The sequence below is a fragment of the Scyliorhinus torazame genome, chromosome 1, assembly GCF_047496885.1.
Source record: "Scyliorhinus torazame isolate Kashiwa2021f chromosome 1, sScyTor2.1, whole genome shotgun sequence".
In the NCBI taxonomy this organism is placed as follows: Eukaryota; Metazoa; Chordata; class Chondrichthyes; order Carcharhiniformes; family Scyliorhinidae; genus Scyliorhinus; species Scyliorhinus torazame.
The window spans coordinates 151,707,145-151,722,102 of NC_092707.1; the positions used below are offsets into that span (position 1 = coordinate 151,707,145).

At 50.8% G+C, this 14,958-nt stretch overlaps 1 protein-coding gene across 1 annotated transcript; it reads left to right on the forward strand.

Moving 5' to 3' along the window:
* The first annotated feature begins 1,641 nt into the window (after positions 1-1,641).
* Positions 1,642-2,369, forward strand: LOC140417871 (claudin-4-like). The gene has a single exon (XM_072501336.1). The coding sequence runs from the start codon at positions 1,734-1,736 to the stop codon at positions 2,367-2,369; it is 636 nt and encodes a 211-aa protein (XP_072357437.1). The 5' UTR covers positions 1,642-1,733.
* Positions 2,370-14,958: the final 12,589 nt, after the last annotated feature.

Here is a 14,958-nt window from a genome sequence, read left to right on the forward strand (position 1 = left end):
ATCTGTCACCTGGAGGAAATCCCGCCTTGGAGAGCTGCTGCCCAATCAGATTGACTGGTATCTCTCCAGCCTGTTTAGGCAGGAAAAAGCAGCGCAGTGATCTGCCTGGCATTAAGTGTTGGGACATGGAAGCCAGGTAAGTGGTAGGGATCCTGGAGAGGGGAGGGGTGGAGGGCACCTGGGGGGCTATGAAGGGGACAACTGAGGTCCTGAAGGAAAGACCGGGCCGGGAGGGGGGAGGTCTCGGGGCTTCAGGGGAGAGTGACTACCATCAGAAGGAGGCTTCTGATGGAGGCACCCCCCCTTTTCCACCTGAGATGTGGGTTTTTAACATTTTAATTCCAACCCCCCCCCCCCCACCCCCACCCCCAACCCCCACCCAATCATTCATCTGTTCCAGCTGAAAAACTGAGGCTGGGTGGGAAAAGATCTTTAAGTTGCCATTAGGTGGCCCCTTAAAGACATTAATTGAGGCAAGGGCGAGCTTTCCATCCAAAGCCCTGCCCCTCCCAGCGTAAAATCATGGCCAGGTCAGGATGGGGAGCAATTTCACACCTCCCCGATTCAAAGCCTACTGGGGTGGTGGTGGTGGTGGGGGGGGGGGGGGGGGGTCATAAATTCAGGCCAAGGGTGCAGCACGGTGGTGCAGTGGTTAACATGGCTGCCTCACGGCACCGAGGTCCCAGGTTCGATCATGGCTCTAGTCACTGTACGTGTGGAGTTTGCACATTCTCCCCGTGTTTGCGTGGGTTTTGCCCCACAAACCAAAGATGTGCAGGGTAGGTGGATTGGCCATGCTAAATTGCCCCTCAATTGGAAAAAATGAATTGGGTACTCTAAATTTATTTTTTAAATAAATAAATAAAAATAAAATAAATTCAGGCCATGAATTATGAACTATGCTTATGTTTGCACTTGTAAAAGTGCACTATCCTCTTGAACTGTATCTTTCTTGAGTGTGTGTGTGTGTGTAATGATGTACCATTAGACCTTTGGGATGAATATGCAAATAAGTAATCCTTTTTATTTGAACCCCCAAAAGCTTGCTACTGGTTATTTAAAAAATTATCACACACTCGGGTTGAGAAAAACAAATATTTGTTATTGCATACATAAACTCCGTCCACCCCTGATTCCCTCATTTAATTTCCAGCCTGTAAATCACTCACAAATATCTGTCACTCTAAACATAAAATAAAAACAATAAAGCTCTTTCCTTTCCCAAGAATTACACTGATTATGGACTGTAAGTAAAAGGAAAGAAGGATTTCAGTTCTCTCCGTCCCTGTCTATAACAGTTTTGCTTCAGCGATTTAAAAGGCAACAGCGTTTAAAACTTTACAGCTAATGGGTTTACAATTAAACACTTTCATGAATCGATTTTCAGCAGCCTGCCTTTTGGTCGCAATTCTGATTGGTGGCCTGTTTCAATTGTCACTATTTTTCCATTCCTTCTCCCCCTGCCCCTCCCACACAGAAATCCATCCTTCAGTGCCTGCACAGGGAGCTGATAGCAGTATCAGTTGCCTTCTTGTGTGCCTTTGCTAGTGAGAGATGGTCGAGCCGAGAACCCCTCAGTCTGATGTCAGCGTTCCTTTTCATTTTCACGGTCATTCACCTGTGAACTGGTGATTGTGACTCTGACTATCATCGAGAGACTGACAATAAACAAAGCAGAGGCAGGCGCCTTGAGACAACAGTGGGAGAGTGTTGAGGGATTTTGCACGGTTGCGATGGTGAGTGCTTGCTTCCAGGTGGTGGGATTCATCACGGCCACGGTTGGGTGGTTCATGGCCTGTGTTGCGATGGCAACCCCGCAGTGGAAAATCCGCAATCTCGCCGGCAGTACGATCCTGACGGTGGAGGAGGGCTGGGAGGGGATTTGGATGAGCTGCATCAATGACAGCGGGGGTCTCCTGAGCTGTGACATATATGACTCACTGCTCGCATTGCCGTCTGACCTACAGGCAGCCAGAGCTCTCATGTGCTTGGCCGTGGCACTGGGCATTTTAGCCATGGTGGTATCGAGTGCAGGCATGAAGTGCACCAAGTTTGCGAGGGGTGAGGAGAGGTTCAAGGCCTCACTGACTGTAACTGGAGGCGCTTTATTCATCCTGGCAGGAACATGTGTCCTGATTCCAGTCTCCTGGACTGCTGGGAACATCGTGGCTGACTTCTACAACCCTCTGGTGCCCATTTCAATGAAGGCTGATCTAGGAGATGCTCTGTTCCTGGGGTGGGGTTCAACTTGTGTTCTTGCACTCGGGGGAACCATCCTCTGCTGCTCGTGCCCAGCAGGCAGTGAGCGGACTAAAGGATCCATGAGGAACCGTGCTCTGTATCAATCCACAGTTCCAGGAAACAGGTAATGATTGTGCTGAAATCCTTATCCATGTCCTTTGACACATCTAGGCTCAAATATTCCAACACTCCCATGGCCAGCCTCCCATCTTCCAGCTCCATATACTTCAACTCATCTAAAAATCTGCTGTCCATATCCTAATCCATGTCACATCCCATTCACTCATCACCCCTATGCTCACACACTTATATTGACTCCCATTTCTGCAATGGGCTGATTTTAACATCCGTGCTTCATGACCTTGCCTCTCCCAAACTTGCCCTGGAATGTTTGACTATATTAACGTCAGGATATAAACACAAGTTATCATTAATATGAAAGATTGGTTTTACTCACGGACACAAGCGGCTCTATGGTAGCATCGCAATTCATAATAAATGGAGAACAACAAATATCCCAGAGTAAGTTATATTTTATTGGTTAACAATAACTCAGGCATCTTCAGTCAGGCATACTGAATTGAGCCAAACTCCATGTCGAAAGAGGGATCTTGCAATTTCAGTAGTGGAATAACAGTACTCGGGTGTGAGTTACATGCTGGAATCTAAACAAGGGGATGGGGGGGGTTTGGGTATAGAGTAACAAATATTTGGGAGTGAGTTACAGGCTGGAATCTAAATGAGAGTTTGGAAGGGGAGGGGTTTTACATGGAGAGTAACGGATATTTGGGAGTGAGTTACAGGCTGTTAATACAGGTTTATAATGTTAACAGATATATGGGGGCTGATTTAGTTCAGTTGGCAGGACAGCTGGTTTGTGATGCAGAGCAAGGCCAGCAGCGTGGGTTCAATTCCTGTACCGGTTGACGTTATTCATGAAGGCCCTGCCTTCTCAAACGCGTCCCTCGCTCGAGGTGTGGTAATCTTCAGGTTAAATCACCACCAGTCAGCTCCCCCCCTCCAAGGGAAAAGCAACCTATGGTCATCTGGGACTATGGCAACTTTATAAACAGATATGTGGAAATGCATTTCAGGCTGGATTGTAATTGAGGTATTTGAGAGGGTTTATCTGTCGAATAACAGATACCCAGAAGTGAGTTACAGACTGGAATCTAAACATGGGGTTCAGGAGTATATATTTCATCGACACCAGATACCGGAGAGCGAATACGGATTGATTTTTTGCTCGCTAGCCCAGGAATACTGTAGTCATTTGCAATTTCCTACACGTAATCACAAACGTGATCAGCAACTCAACACAAATTGGAGGATTCAAATCTTGGAATTTCTTGGATTCTGCCTCACTGACTGAACTCGTGGGGCACAGTGGCACAGCGGGTTAGCACTGCTGCTCCACAGCTGCAGGGACCCGGGTTCAATTCCAGTCTGAGGTCACTGTCTGTGTGGAGTTTGCACTTTCTCCCCGTGTCTGCGTGGGTTTCCTCCGGGTGCTCCGGTTTCCTCCCACAGTCCAGAGATGTGCAGGTTAGGTGGATTGGCCATGATAAATTGCCCCTTAGTGTACAAATGTTAGGTGGGGTTACGGGGATAGAGTGGAGGTGTGCTCTTTCAAGGGCCAGTGTAGACTCGATGGGCCAAATGGCCTCCTTCTTCACTGATTCTATGACAATCGGAGCGGCGGTGATTACTACTGCTTGGGGAATCTAAGCTGCGACTCCTGTCTGTGATTATTACATCAAACAGCGGTCCTGTTCTTTGAGTTGAACATGAGAGCTGTTGCTAATGACTGCAGAACTTAGCTGTGCACTGGAGGTTGCTGATTGTGAATGGAATATTTTTATGTGGCTTTGTGGGGTTTCTGGAACGTCACTCCAACATCATTCCTAAACTGAAAATGTGGTCTGAAAATGTGCTATTCATGTTGCAATGATGGTTATAAAAGCCATACAAATATGATTGAATATTGTGGAGCAGGTTCAGATCTGGCAGTTACAAATTCTGCAACTGATCCCTGTTCAGTGAGCAGCCTCTTTAACCCATCATTCATTGACGGAGACGTCTCATTTATCACTCAGAGTGATGTGGGGCAGGATTCTCCGTTTGACACCAGCGCAGAATTCGTGTAGATCCACGACCAAAACTGGCGCTGCATCTGGACCGATTCAGCGACTGTCGAGGGACTAGAACCGGCGCCACGTGGAACACAATTGATTCCAATGGGAAATGATGTTGGATTCGCTGGGTCCAGGATTGACACACAGGAGGCTGACAAGCTGCAGCCGCATCTACACACTTCACTCCCCACACACACCATCCCAGCCAACAAGATGGCAGTAAGACGCGCGGTCCCACGTTTCGTGGGCGCAGAGCTCGAGACCCTCCTGGGCACCGTGGAGGAGAGGCGGATGGCCCTATACCCAGGCCCGAGAAGGAGGCTGCCAGCTGCTGCCATTCACCATGCCTGGGCGCAGGTGGCAGAGGCCGTGAGCACAGTACCAAAAAAACCTGCACGACCTCCTCAGGGCGGCCAGGGCGAGTCGACAGCACAGTGCCCCTGGCACTAACCCCTGTCCCACATACCCGTAACCCTACTCCCCCTACCCGGAGGGTGTCCGAACCCCCATCCTGCACCACATGCCGGCACCCATACCGGCCACCATGACAGGGTGCCCTGGCCACTGGAGCCACCAGCTACCCACCCACTGGGCTGCATGCGTTTGACTGTCTAACACTGTCATTTTCTGTCGTTTCCACTCCCCAGGAGAAGGTCATGCACAACCCTCAGGAGCGGTAGAAGACAGGAGGGGGACTGCCGGACCTGCGGCCCCTAACCATGGCTGAGCAGGGGTCCCTGGACGTGGTCGGCGGCCCAGAGGAAAGGGAGGTCGCCGAGATGGAGTTGGGCCGCAGACGAGGATATGAGACCCCACTTAGTTGGGGTTTCCCATGACACATATGTCAACCCCCCTCCCAAACACCACCCCACACCACCCTCACCTCCACACTACCCTCACCCTACAACAACACTCCTACACCAACCTTATCCTACACCACCCCCACCCCCTCACCACACCCCACCCCCAAACACACGCTCACCCCCACCACCCCCCAGCCCACGGTCTAATCATACGTCTTGTCTTGTGTCTTGCAGGATCTGTTGGAGATCGGTGGGTCTATCTGGTGTCCCCCACTCCCAGCCAGTACCACAGCCAGAGGCACCCCCCCCCCCCCCCAATGAGCCGGGCAGCAGCGAGAGCAGCTCGGATGCCAGCCCTCTGCCCGAGACTCAGGACACCCTAAAGCTCGAGTCTTAGGATGACACGGATTTCCTGTCACAGCTGTCTCCAATACCCTCCACGATCCCAGAGACACTCACTTCGGTTGGGCACTTTCGTGAGGAAACTCCTGGGACACTATCTGGTGTGCACCACACATCACATCCGGTAATCTGGTACAGCAGGTGGAGGTAGGAATTCCCAAGCGGGCGAACAGTTGGAGGGCAGGCCGACCCCAGGAACAAGCTGCCATCCAGATGGGTTTTGGGCTTCTGGAACAGACAGTCCCAACGATTGTGGAGGTGCAATTGCAGAGCCAGGGACTACATGAAGGGGTTGTCGGCGAGCATCTTGTACCTGCAGAAACAGGTGAAGGAGCCCACCTGCCGGCCAGAGCAGGAGGTGGTGCAGAACATGTGTGCCACCCAGGCTGACACCGCACGGGTGGTGTCCGCAGTGGAGGATTGGAGGCGACGGTCGTGGCTATGAATCAGCATGTCCAAGGCCAGGGGCGTTCTGTGCAGTTGCTGGCCGAGGCCCAGGACAGGGTTACCACCTCACAGGCGACCATGTCCCAGAGCCACCTGGAAATCGCAGCGGCGCACCTGAGCATGGCCCAGTCACAGCGGGCCATGGCTGGGAACATCAGCGGCATTGCCCAGGCACTGGCCAACATGGCGCAGACACAGAGGGAGGTGGCCCAGTCCCAGGTGGAGATGGCGCAGTCACTGTCTGCTGTGACACTAAGCCAGAAGGTGGTGGCACAGTCAATGGGTGATGTGGCGCAGTCCCAGATGGAGATGGTCCACGCTCTGTGCTCCATAGCTGTAAGCATGTGGACCCTGGCTGAGACCAGAGTGGTCCGCCAGAACTGGCAGTGTCAGGTGGTGGGGGAGCCTCAGGGTATGGGCCCCCAGCGGGTGGCAGCCGGGCGGTGTGGGTATGGCGGAAGGTGTGGTGCGGGGATGGGATGTGGCTGGTGTCAATCTGCAGAACCAGGGACCAAGGTGGGTGGTCAGTGGGGTGCGCAGCGAGCTGGCTGCCGTGCAAGCCGTGGTAATGGTGATCCACGACCAGACACCACCGAGTCCCATGGGGGTGTCACCCCGGCCACTCGTTCGCCCATCACCTCCCCCCCATCCCAGTCCTGATGGATGATCACCCCAGCCAGCCCGGCCAGTGTCTAGCCCGGCAGCCCACAGTCGCCCACTCTGTGTCCTACCTCCTCTCTCCCTCCCTCATCAGCCATGATGCCGGTTTCACAATTTTAAAGCACAAGTGAACCACGCCATCGGAACTCGGCCCATTGGAGGAGCAGAATCGCGGAGGCCCCAGAGAGCACCAGGTCAGGCTCGCTAATGACATGCAAATGGTGCTTACTGTACGTGCGTTCCGGGCCACATTGACCCCGCTGTCGAGGTGACGGACAATTGCGATTTGGTGCCAAATCAGTGCCTACCGTGATTTTGGCATCGGAACCGATTATCCCCCAAATCGAGTTTCACGATTTCGGCATCAGCCAATGGAGAATCCCACCCGTGGTGTTTAATTGTAAGATCATCTCAGTTAGTTTGGGTTCGGACATCAATGATTCAGGTGCTTTAATCCTGCATTGATCAATAATCCATCATGACTGTCCAGTACAGTACTGAATGAGTGCTGCACTGTCTCAGGTGCCATCTTTTGGAGTTTAAAAAAATGTTTTAATTCACATTTTTCATTTTATATAATACAAATTAACAAGAAAGAATTAACACAAATACATATTTAAAACACACCCTCACACAACCTAACCCCTCCCCCTTCCCTTCTCCCCCATAACAGCTAATGGTGACCAATTCCTTGAAATAGACTATAAACGGCTTCCATCTTCAGGAGAACCCCTCGATTGCTCCACTCGTGGTGTTCTTGACTTTCTCGAGCTATAAGAACTCCATCAAGGCTCCCAGCTACACTGAAGCAATAGGTAGAGATGGCGATCTCCATCCCAGCAGTACTTGTCTTCGAGAAATTAGCGAGGCGAAGGCCACGACATCAGCCCCTTCACGCCTCTGCTCTCTGGTGAGTCTGATACCTCACATATGGCCACTAAAGGTCAGGGCTCCAGCTCAATCTTCAGAATCGCTGACATGGTGCTAAAGGAGGAGACCCAGAAACCCACAATCTTGGGATAAGACCAGAACATGTGTGGTTAGCTGGACCTCCTGAATAGCGCTTGCACATGTCCTCCATCCCTGCAAATAAATAATTCATTCTGGACCTGATCAGGTGTGACCTGAAAACAACTTTAAGTTGGATTAAACCAAGCCTCATGAACGAGGACATGGCGTTTACCCTGGGAAGGGCCTCGTCCACATTCGTCATCTAATATAAGCCCTCCTTCTCCTCCCACCTGGCCTTGAGACCTCCACCGACACTGAATCCTCCGCTATAGTCCATCCATAAATACTGGAAGTGCTCCCTTCTTCCGACCCTGCGAGTGAAAGAACCCTCTCCATTAGAGATGTTGACGGCACCATGAGGAATGTCGGGAAAATCCCTTCTGCAAAATTGTGAACTCGAAGATATCTGAATAAACCTGATCCCGAGAGTGTAAACGTTTCCTTCAATCTCTCTAGACTGGCAAACCACCGCTCCAGGAACGAATCACCCCCTCTCTCCAGGCCCTACCCTTCCCACCCCCCGAACATGCCATCTAAACTCGCAGGCTCGAACAGACGGTTGGCACAAATAGGAGCCAACTTTCGACACTGACTCTAACTTAAAATGCTGCTGAAATTGTCTCCATATCTTCAATGTGGAAACAACCGCCGGATTTGAGGAATACTTTGTTGGTGAGAATGGGAGCAAGGCCATCGCCAATTCCCTCAGACATGGCCCCCTTCACAACCTCGATTCCATTTGCACCCACGTGACTCCTGGATCACTGCACCAACCCAACACCTTCTCCGCATTAGCTGCCCAGTAATAAAATATCAGGTTCGGCAACACCAGGCCTCCTGACTGTCTATCCCTTTGAAGGGTTGCCCTACGAATCCTTGAGGTCTTGCCCACACATATAAAGGATGTAATCAACTACTCGACCCTCCCAAAAAAGGATGTAGGAACGAAAACCGGCTGACACAGGAACAAAAACAAAAATCGTGTCAGCATGTTTATCTTGATCGACTGGACCCTGCCCGTCAAGGACGGGGAAAGTTATCCCACCTTTCAGATGGATTTTGACTCGACCCACCAATCTTGTGTAATTCAATTTATGAAGTCGGGCCCAGTCCTGAGCCATTTGAACCCCCAGGTACCTAAAACTGGAACCTGCTATGCGAAATGGTAGCACCCACAGATTGGCTCCCCTCCCCGAGGAGTTCACCGGAAATCACTCGCTCTTTTCCAAGTTCAGCTTATTTTCTGAAAAGGAGCCAAAGCACCTCAACAGTTCCATTATATCACCCGTGGTGGGGATCGGGTCCGTCACATATAGCAAAAGGTCATCATCATACCGGGACACCCTATGCTCCATCCCTCCCCTCATTATCCCTGTTCACTTATTCAAAGTCCTCAAAGCGATGGCCAAAGGCCCTATTGTCAATGTAAACGGGGACAGAGGGCATTCGCATTCCTCTATTTAATTGAAAGTACTCCGAGCTCGTGTTATAGATGCGGACACCAGCTGGGGGAACCTTGTACAACAATTGTATCCAAGACAAAAATCTGGGCCCCAACCCAAATCTCTATGAATGCAAAAAGATACCCCCATTCTACCCCATCAAATGCCTTTTTGACGTCCAATTGGACCTATCTCTAATGCTAAATCTGTTCAATGAGGAGTGTGGTCTGAAATGACTATCGCTGAATATTCAGCTTTCCTCACCCCGAAGAAGAGATCTTCCCGTCAGGAAAAAAAATCGATTCTCGAGTATACTTTATGAACTGGAGAGAAAAAGGAAAGTTCTTTACTCCCGTGGATAAACTGCTACTAGTCTGCTTGCCCCGTCTCCTCAAACAACAATAACACCGTTGCCACCCCTGAAGGGGCCAACGACTTTGTCTTAGACCGATCAAATTTCGGATTCAAAACACAATTCAAATCTCCCCCCAGAATCAATTGGTGCATGTCCAAATCTGGTATTGCGGCCAGCAATCTCCTCATGAATGTTGCATCACCTCAGTTTGGGACGTATACATTCACCAGCACCAGTAATTTACCTTCCAGGGTCCCAGTGACTATCACATACCTCCCTCCCTGACCACCACGACCCCTCCAGCCAGAAAATGGACCCTTTTGTTAATTAAGATTGCCACCCCCTGGGCCCTGCCATTGAAGCCCGAGTGAAACACCTGGCTCACCCAGCCCTTTAGGAGCCTAATCTGATCCCTTATCCGCATTGAGAGGGACTACATTGACGCTTAAATTTCTCAGATACGAGAAAACTGATCATTTCACTGGGCCCCTGGACCTCTCACATTCTAAGTGACTAATCTGATATGAGGTCTCTCACCCCCCTCTCCTTCCTCTCAAGTCAGCCACTTCCACCATGAGGAATAATCCCCTCTTTATTCTCAGTTCCTGGAGCCAAAGGCCCATCCAAGAAGGCCATCAGCCCCACCTATAAAATGGGACAAAGAAAAACTCCTGGTCATCGTCAGCATTTTACCCTCTCCCCCCCACCCCCAACTCAAGAAACTGCAAACTATGTCCTGCAAAGCCATGCTCCCTCCTTACCATCTCCCTTCACCCACCAAACAAATACACTAGGCACATCAAAATCTGTCTAAGCATGTCAAACAGGCCGCAGCCCGTCCCTCCACATCACTCCTGTTCACAGAAAATAACTGCCAGGGCCCATCCCAAGAACACAGAAAAGAGACAAAAAACCCGCCATCCACTCCCGCGACAAAAGAATAACCAAAAACCTTTACAGTTCTCAACATTCCACCTTGGGCCATATATCGTGTACATTGCTGCCTTAACCAATGTCCCCAACTACTTTAGTCGCCTCATCAATCCGCCAACAACATACACATTCCAATACAGAACAATAAAACCCTGTTAACCAAACATGTATACAAAATATTGACACATCCCCGAAAAATCCTATCCCATCAGCATCCATTAAAAGTCCCATTCAAACCCTTTAAATTCAGTCCAAGACCTTGTTCCCTGACAAACACCTCCTATTCCACCATCATCTCGAAAAAATGAGCTTTTGAGTTATGTGTAACTCTCAGCCTCACCGGGAACACCACACCAAAACGCACTCCACTTTTATACAGCGCCGACTTTGCCTTAAACAGGCCCCCGCCTCTTTGCAAACTACGGTCCGATATCTTGATAAATTTGGATGCTGCTTCCTTCCCACACCTCCCAATTTTCTCAGGCCAATTTGAGGATCTGCTACTTCTTCCGGCAGCTATGGAAATAGACTATCGCCGCCTTTGGTTGCTCATTCACCCGGGGCCTCTGCTGGAGTCCTATCCAGCTCAGGAGGGGACATCTGTTCATCCCCCTCCCCCCCGCAACAACTTTGCAAACATCTCGGCAAAGTACTTGGTCAGCCTCGGGCCCTCCGCCCCCTCCAGCAGCCCCACAATCTTGAGGTTCTGGCTCCTCGGCCTGTTTTCCAGGTCCTTGACATTCGCTCTCAGGGCTTTATTCCTCTCATCCACCACCAGCATCACAGACTCTAGCGAGGCTATTTGATCGCTATGCCGTGACAAGGTCTCCTCCAACCCCTTCAGCACCTCACCATGCTCTCTCACTGCCTCCATACTCCTTTGCAACTCCTCTTTTATCGGGCCCAGCGCCTCCTCAATAGACATCTTGAGGGTTTCCATCATTTCCGTTCCCTGACTTTCAAAGTGCTTCCCGAATTGTTTTTCAAATTCGATTTCCATTACCCCACTCAGCTTTTCTACTGTGCAGGGAGTGGCCACATCCGCCGAGGTGGCCTCTGCCATCATTCCTCCTGTCATGATATTCAAACACACACATCATGATAGACACACCAACAGACAAATCAGAACACACAACACCACAACCAATGACAAAAAGATATAAAAGCACAGACACAACCCCTGGTGGTCAGAAAGAGCGGCAGGGGAGAACCAGGACACAGCCATAGCCGGGGACACTCAGGGAGACAGCACGTGCAGAGTATCCAGAACGAACTGTATTATAAGAGTTATAATAAAATAGATTTGTACCACATACAACTGTGTTGGCTCATCTGTGCACCAGAGCACCCAACACCACATGGTACAGGAGTGGATCGATACCTGCCGGCATACATCCAGTGTACAGAGACAACCAGCAGTGCCCAGGCATAATGCAAGAGCTCCCGGTTCCGCAGGCGCTCCAGTGCGACGGCGACCTCCACGAAAACTGGCGGCGATTCCGGCAAATGTTCGAGATGTTCCTGGCGGCAGCTGAACTCCAAGACCTGGATGACAAGGAAAAAATTGAATTTCTCCTCATCGTCGCCGGTGCAAGGGCAAGAGCAATGTTCAGAAGGTTCAGGTTCTTCAGGAGGCAGCAAAGGCACGATTACCAGGCAGTCATGGGCAAATTCGCCAAGTACTGTGAAGAATACGCAATCCAATGGGGACTTAAAGGTAAGACAAGCTGCAGTACTCACCTCGTGGCTGGGATCCCGGAGCCCGAGGTCCAGGGCCTGAGAGAAGGCTGGGTCGAGGTCGGCGGCCATCTTGCTAAAGGTATAACGCTAGCACAGTTGCGCGAGAAGTGCGCAGAACCGGAAGTTTCGTATGCGCATGCGCAATATGGTGCGCATCCGCAGTTAAGAAAATGGCCATCGGTAAAGGAACAGCGATCTGAGCATGCGCAGTCGCTTCCTACGTGCTACATACCGAGCGTCAGGATGTCAGAGGCCCCAGACTGCACCAATTTAAAATGGAAACGTCCCAAATCCAATTTAAAAGGGAAACGTCCCAAATCAAAAAAACAAAAATCTGTTAAAGCTGTAAAACAACCTTCCCTCACCTGGAATGACAGCGCAGTGCCGCAAATTGACCCAGGAGATGAATTTTACCTCCGAAGAACCCTCCGACAAGCAGTTACCTACGCACAAGCCGATGATTCCGACCTTGAATACTTCGATGACGATTTTTACAGTGTTTCCGGACCTCGCGAGCCCAATGATAGCTCCGTGGTCCTATATGACTATGACTCGGACGAACCTTTCGTGGTGCACATTGGCGGCCCCCATACTGAATCCGACGCAGATGCGGATTCATTTTTCGGATTTGAGGATCTTCAACCCAGCAGATATGACGTTCCAACTTATCAGTACCGGATGATGCTGCGGCCTGACATTACCAGACGGGGAGCGGTGCAAGCACACGAAGGGTGCCCTGCTGCCACACAGAGCGTGGTCCACGTCCCGCTCAACGTTCCCGACTCTATGAAAGAAGACATGCAAGACTCCAGAGTGCAGTCCTCGCATGAACCAGAAGTGACTCCAGTGTCACAAGCTTCCACGGCAAGCTCGTGGACAGCCTCCACGGTGGAGGCGGCGCAAGACTCCAGAGCGCAGTCCTTGCACGAACAAGAAGTGACTCCAGTGTCACAAGCCTCCACAGAGAGCTCGTGGACGGACTCCACGATGGAAGGAACGCAGGACTCCAGAGCGCAGTCCTTGCAGGAACAAGACCATGAGGGTCTAGCAACCTCTCCTGACCAACCAGCGGCAGACGATGCAGGTCTGCCATGCTCCCGTGAACAGCAGGAAGGCTATGACAGCCTACCATGCTCCACTACACAGCAGCATGACCATGACGGTCTCTCATGCTACAATAAAGGGCACAGCGCTGAAGACTGTTCAAGCCCAACTGAAGACAAGCCAAAGGAATCGCCTCGTCCAAGCCCGAAGAAAAAAGGTTTATGCGCTGACCTTCAGGATCATTGTAGCCGAACAGAGATTAATAATGCAGCACGGCCACAGAAGGATGCTGAGGATTTCCTAACGAAATTAATTGTATGTTTAACTTGCAAGGAGCAGACTGAGAATTGCCAGTGTTTTAGTACGGATCGAAAAAATGGACAAGACATTGATCCTCAGGTGATGGAAATAACACAACCTGACTCATATCCACGGCAGGGACAAATGTCTCCCTTCAACACAATGCCGCAAAATCCCAACTTCGGAGACCAGCAGTTCGTCAGTAATGACTCTTCAAACCTGGAAGGGAACATTAATTGCATTGAACCTATACACACTCCACTGATTATTGAGCAGAACATTGGAGCAAGAATCCTGAGGACACCGACATCGAGTAGCCAGATAACGAATTTAACACCCACAGCAGTTTCAAGTGAACCAAGTGTGCTTTCCACTAATGATGAAGATGCAGATAAGGTCGAACCGATTATCCATTGTACCACACTAACCCCAGTGCTCAAGCAGTTATGTATGGGGAGTATGATGTGGGCAATTGAGAACAGTAAAAAAGAGACTGTGACCATGCCAGTCCCAGCAAAATCAGACCCAGAGACCATGAAGGCATGTACATCAAACAAAGTTACATATGAGGTACCTGAGAAGAAAAGTGAAACGGAATGTTCTTTGGAAAATGGTACAATGTCGATAGAAACAGTGGATACTATATTCGAGACCATACATATGGGAGAATTTGGGGGTAATAAACAAGGTTCTGCAATATCTGGGGGAAGATTTAAAGTTCCAAAGAAGAAAAGCCCAAATGAAGGACAATGGCAAGACAATGACAGTCCACCGACATGGTGTGCACCACCAGATGAAAACTCTGACAATTTACCCAACCCTAGTGAACAGCAAGCTGCTAATGACGATCTATCCACGGGATGTGAGACGAGTGACGACAGCATCCCACTTCCCATGCAAAAGGTGCAAGGTGACAGACCTCGCCTAGTGCGTACCAAGGCACTCAACGATCACGGTGGGACCACTGACGACTGCGGTGGCGGCGCACCGCTTCCACCCTCGATGGCTCGAGCCTCTCCACTGGTTGGTGCATTCCTGCATGTTCCGACTCCAGAAGTGCAGCTTCAGGGAATCTCGGCTGCCTCCAGTGAACCTGTTGGGACTCCGGATGGGGGGCATCGACGGAAGGCAGACCAGACTCCAGATGGGGAGCAGCCAAGCGCCGACTCTGATCTGCGCACGCCAGACCTTGCTCCGGACGGGCGGTGTCGCGGCCTCGGTGATGGCACGCTCAGGGTGACGGCAGATGCCACGGCGACAGGGAATGGATCGCGTGGCAGTCCCACTGGGTCGGCAGTGGCAACCAGCACCGGCGGTCCAAGATGGACACACCAACTCGCGCCATCGCCAGACGTTGATGCGAGCAACAATTCTCTATCCAAGGCGACATGCTTCGACGTTTCTCTGCGGAGTCGCCCTTCCGGCACAGCAGGTGGCCGGAACCA

Bases quoted from the DNA above. Each gene is read 5' to 3' on its own strand.
- LOC140417871 (XM_072501336.1), top strand. From the start codon at position 1,734: ATGGTGAGTGCTTGCTTCCAGGTGGTGGGATTCATCACGGCCACGGTT.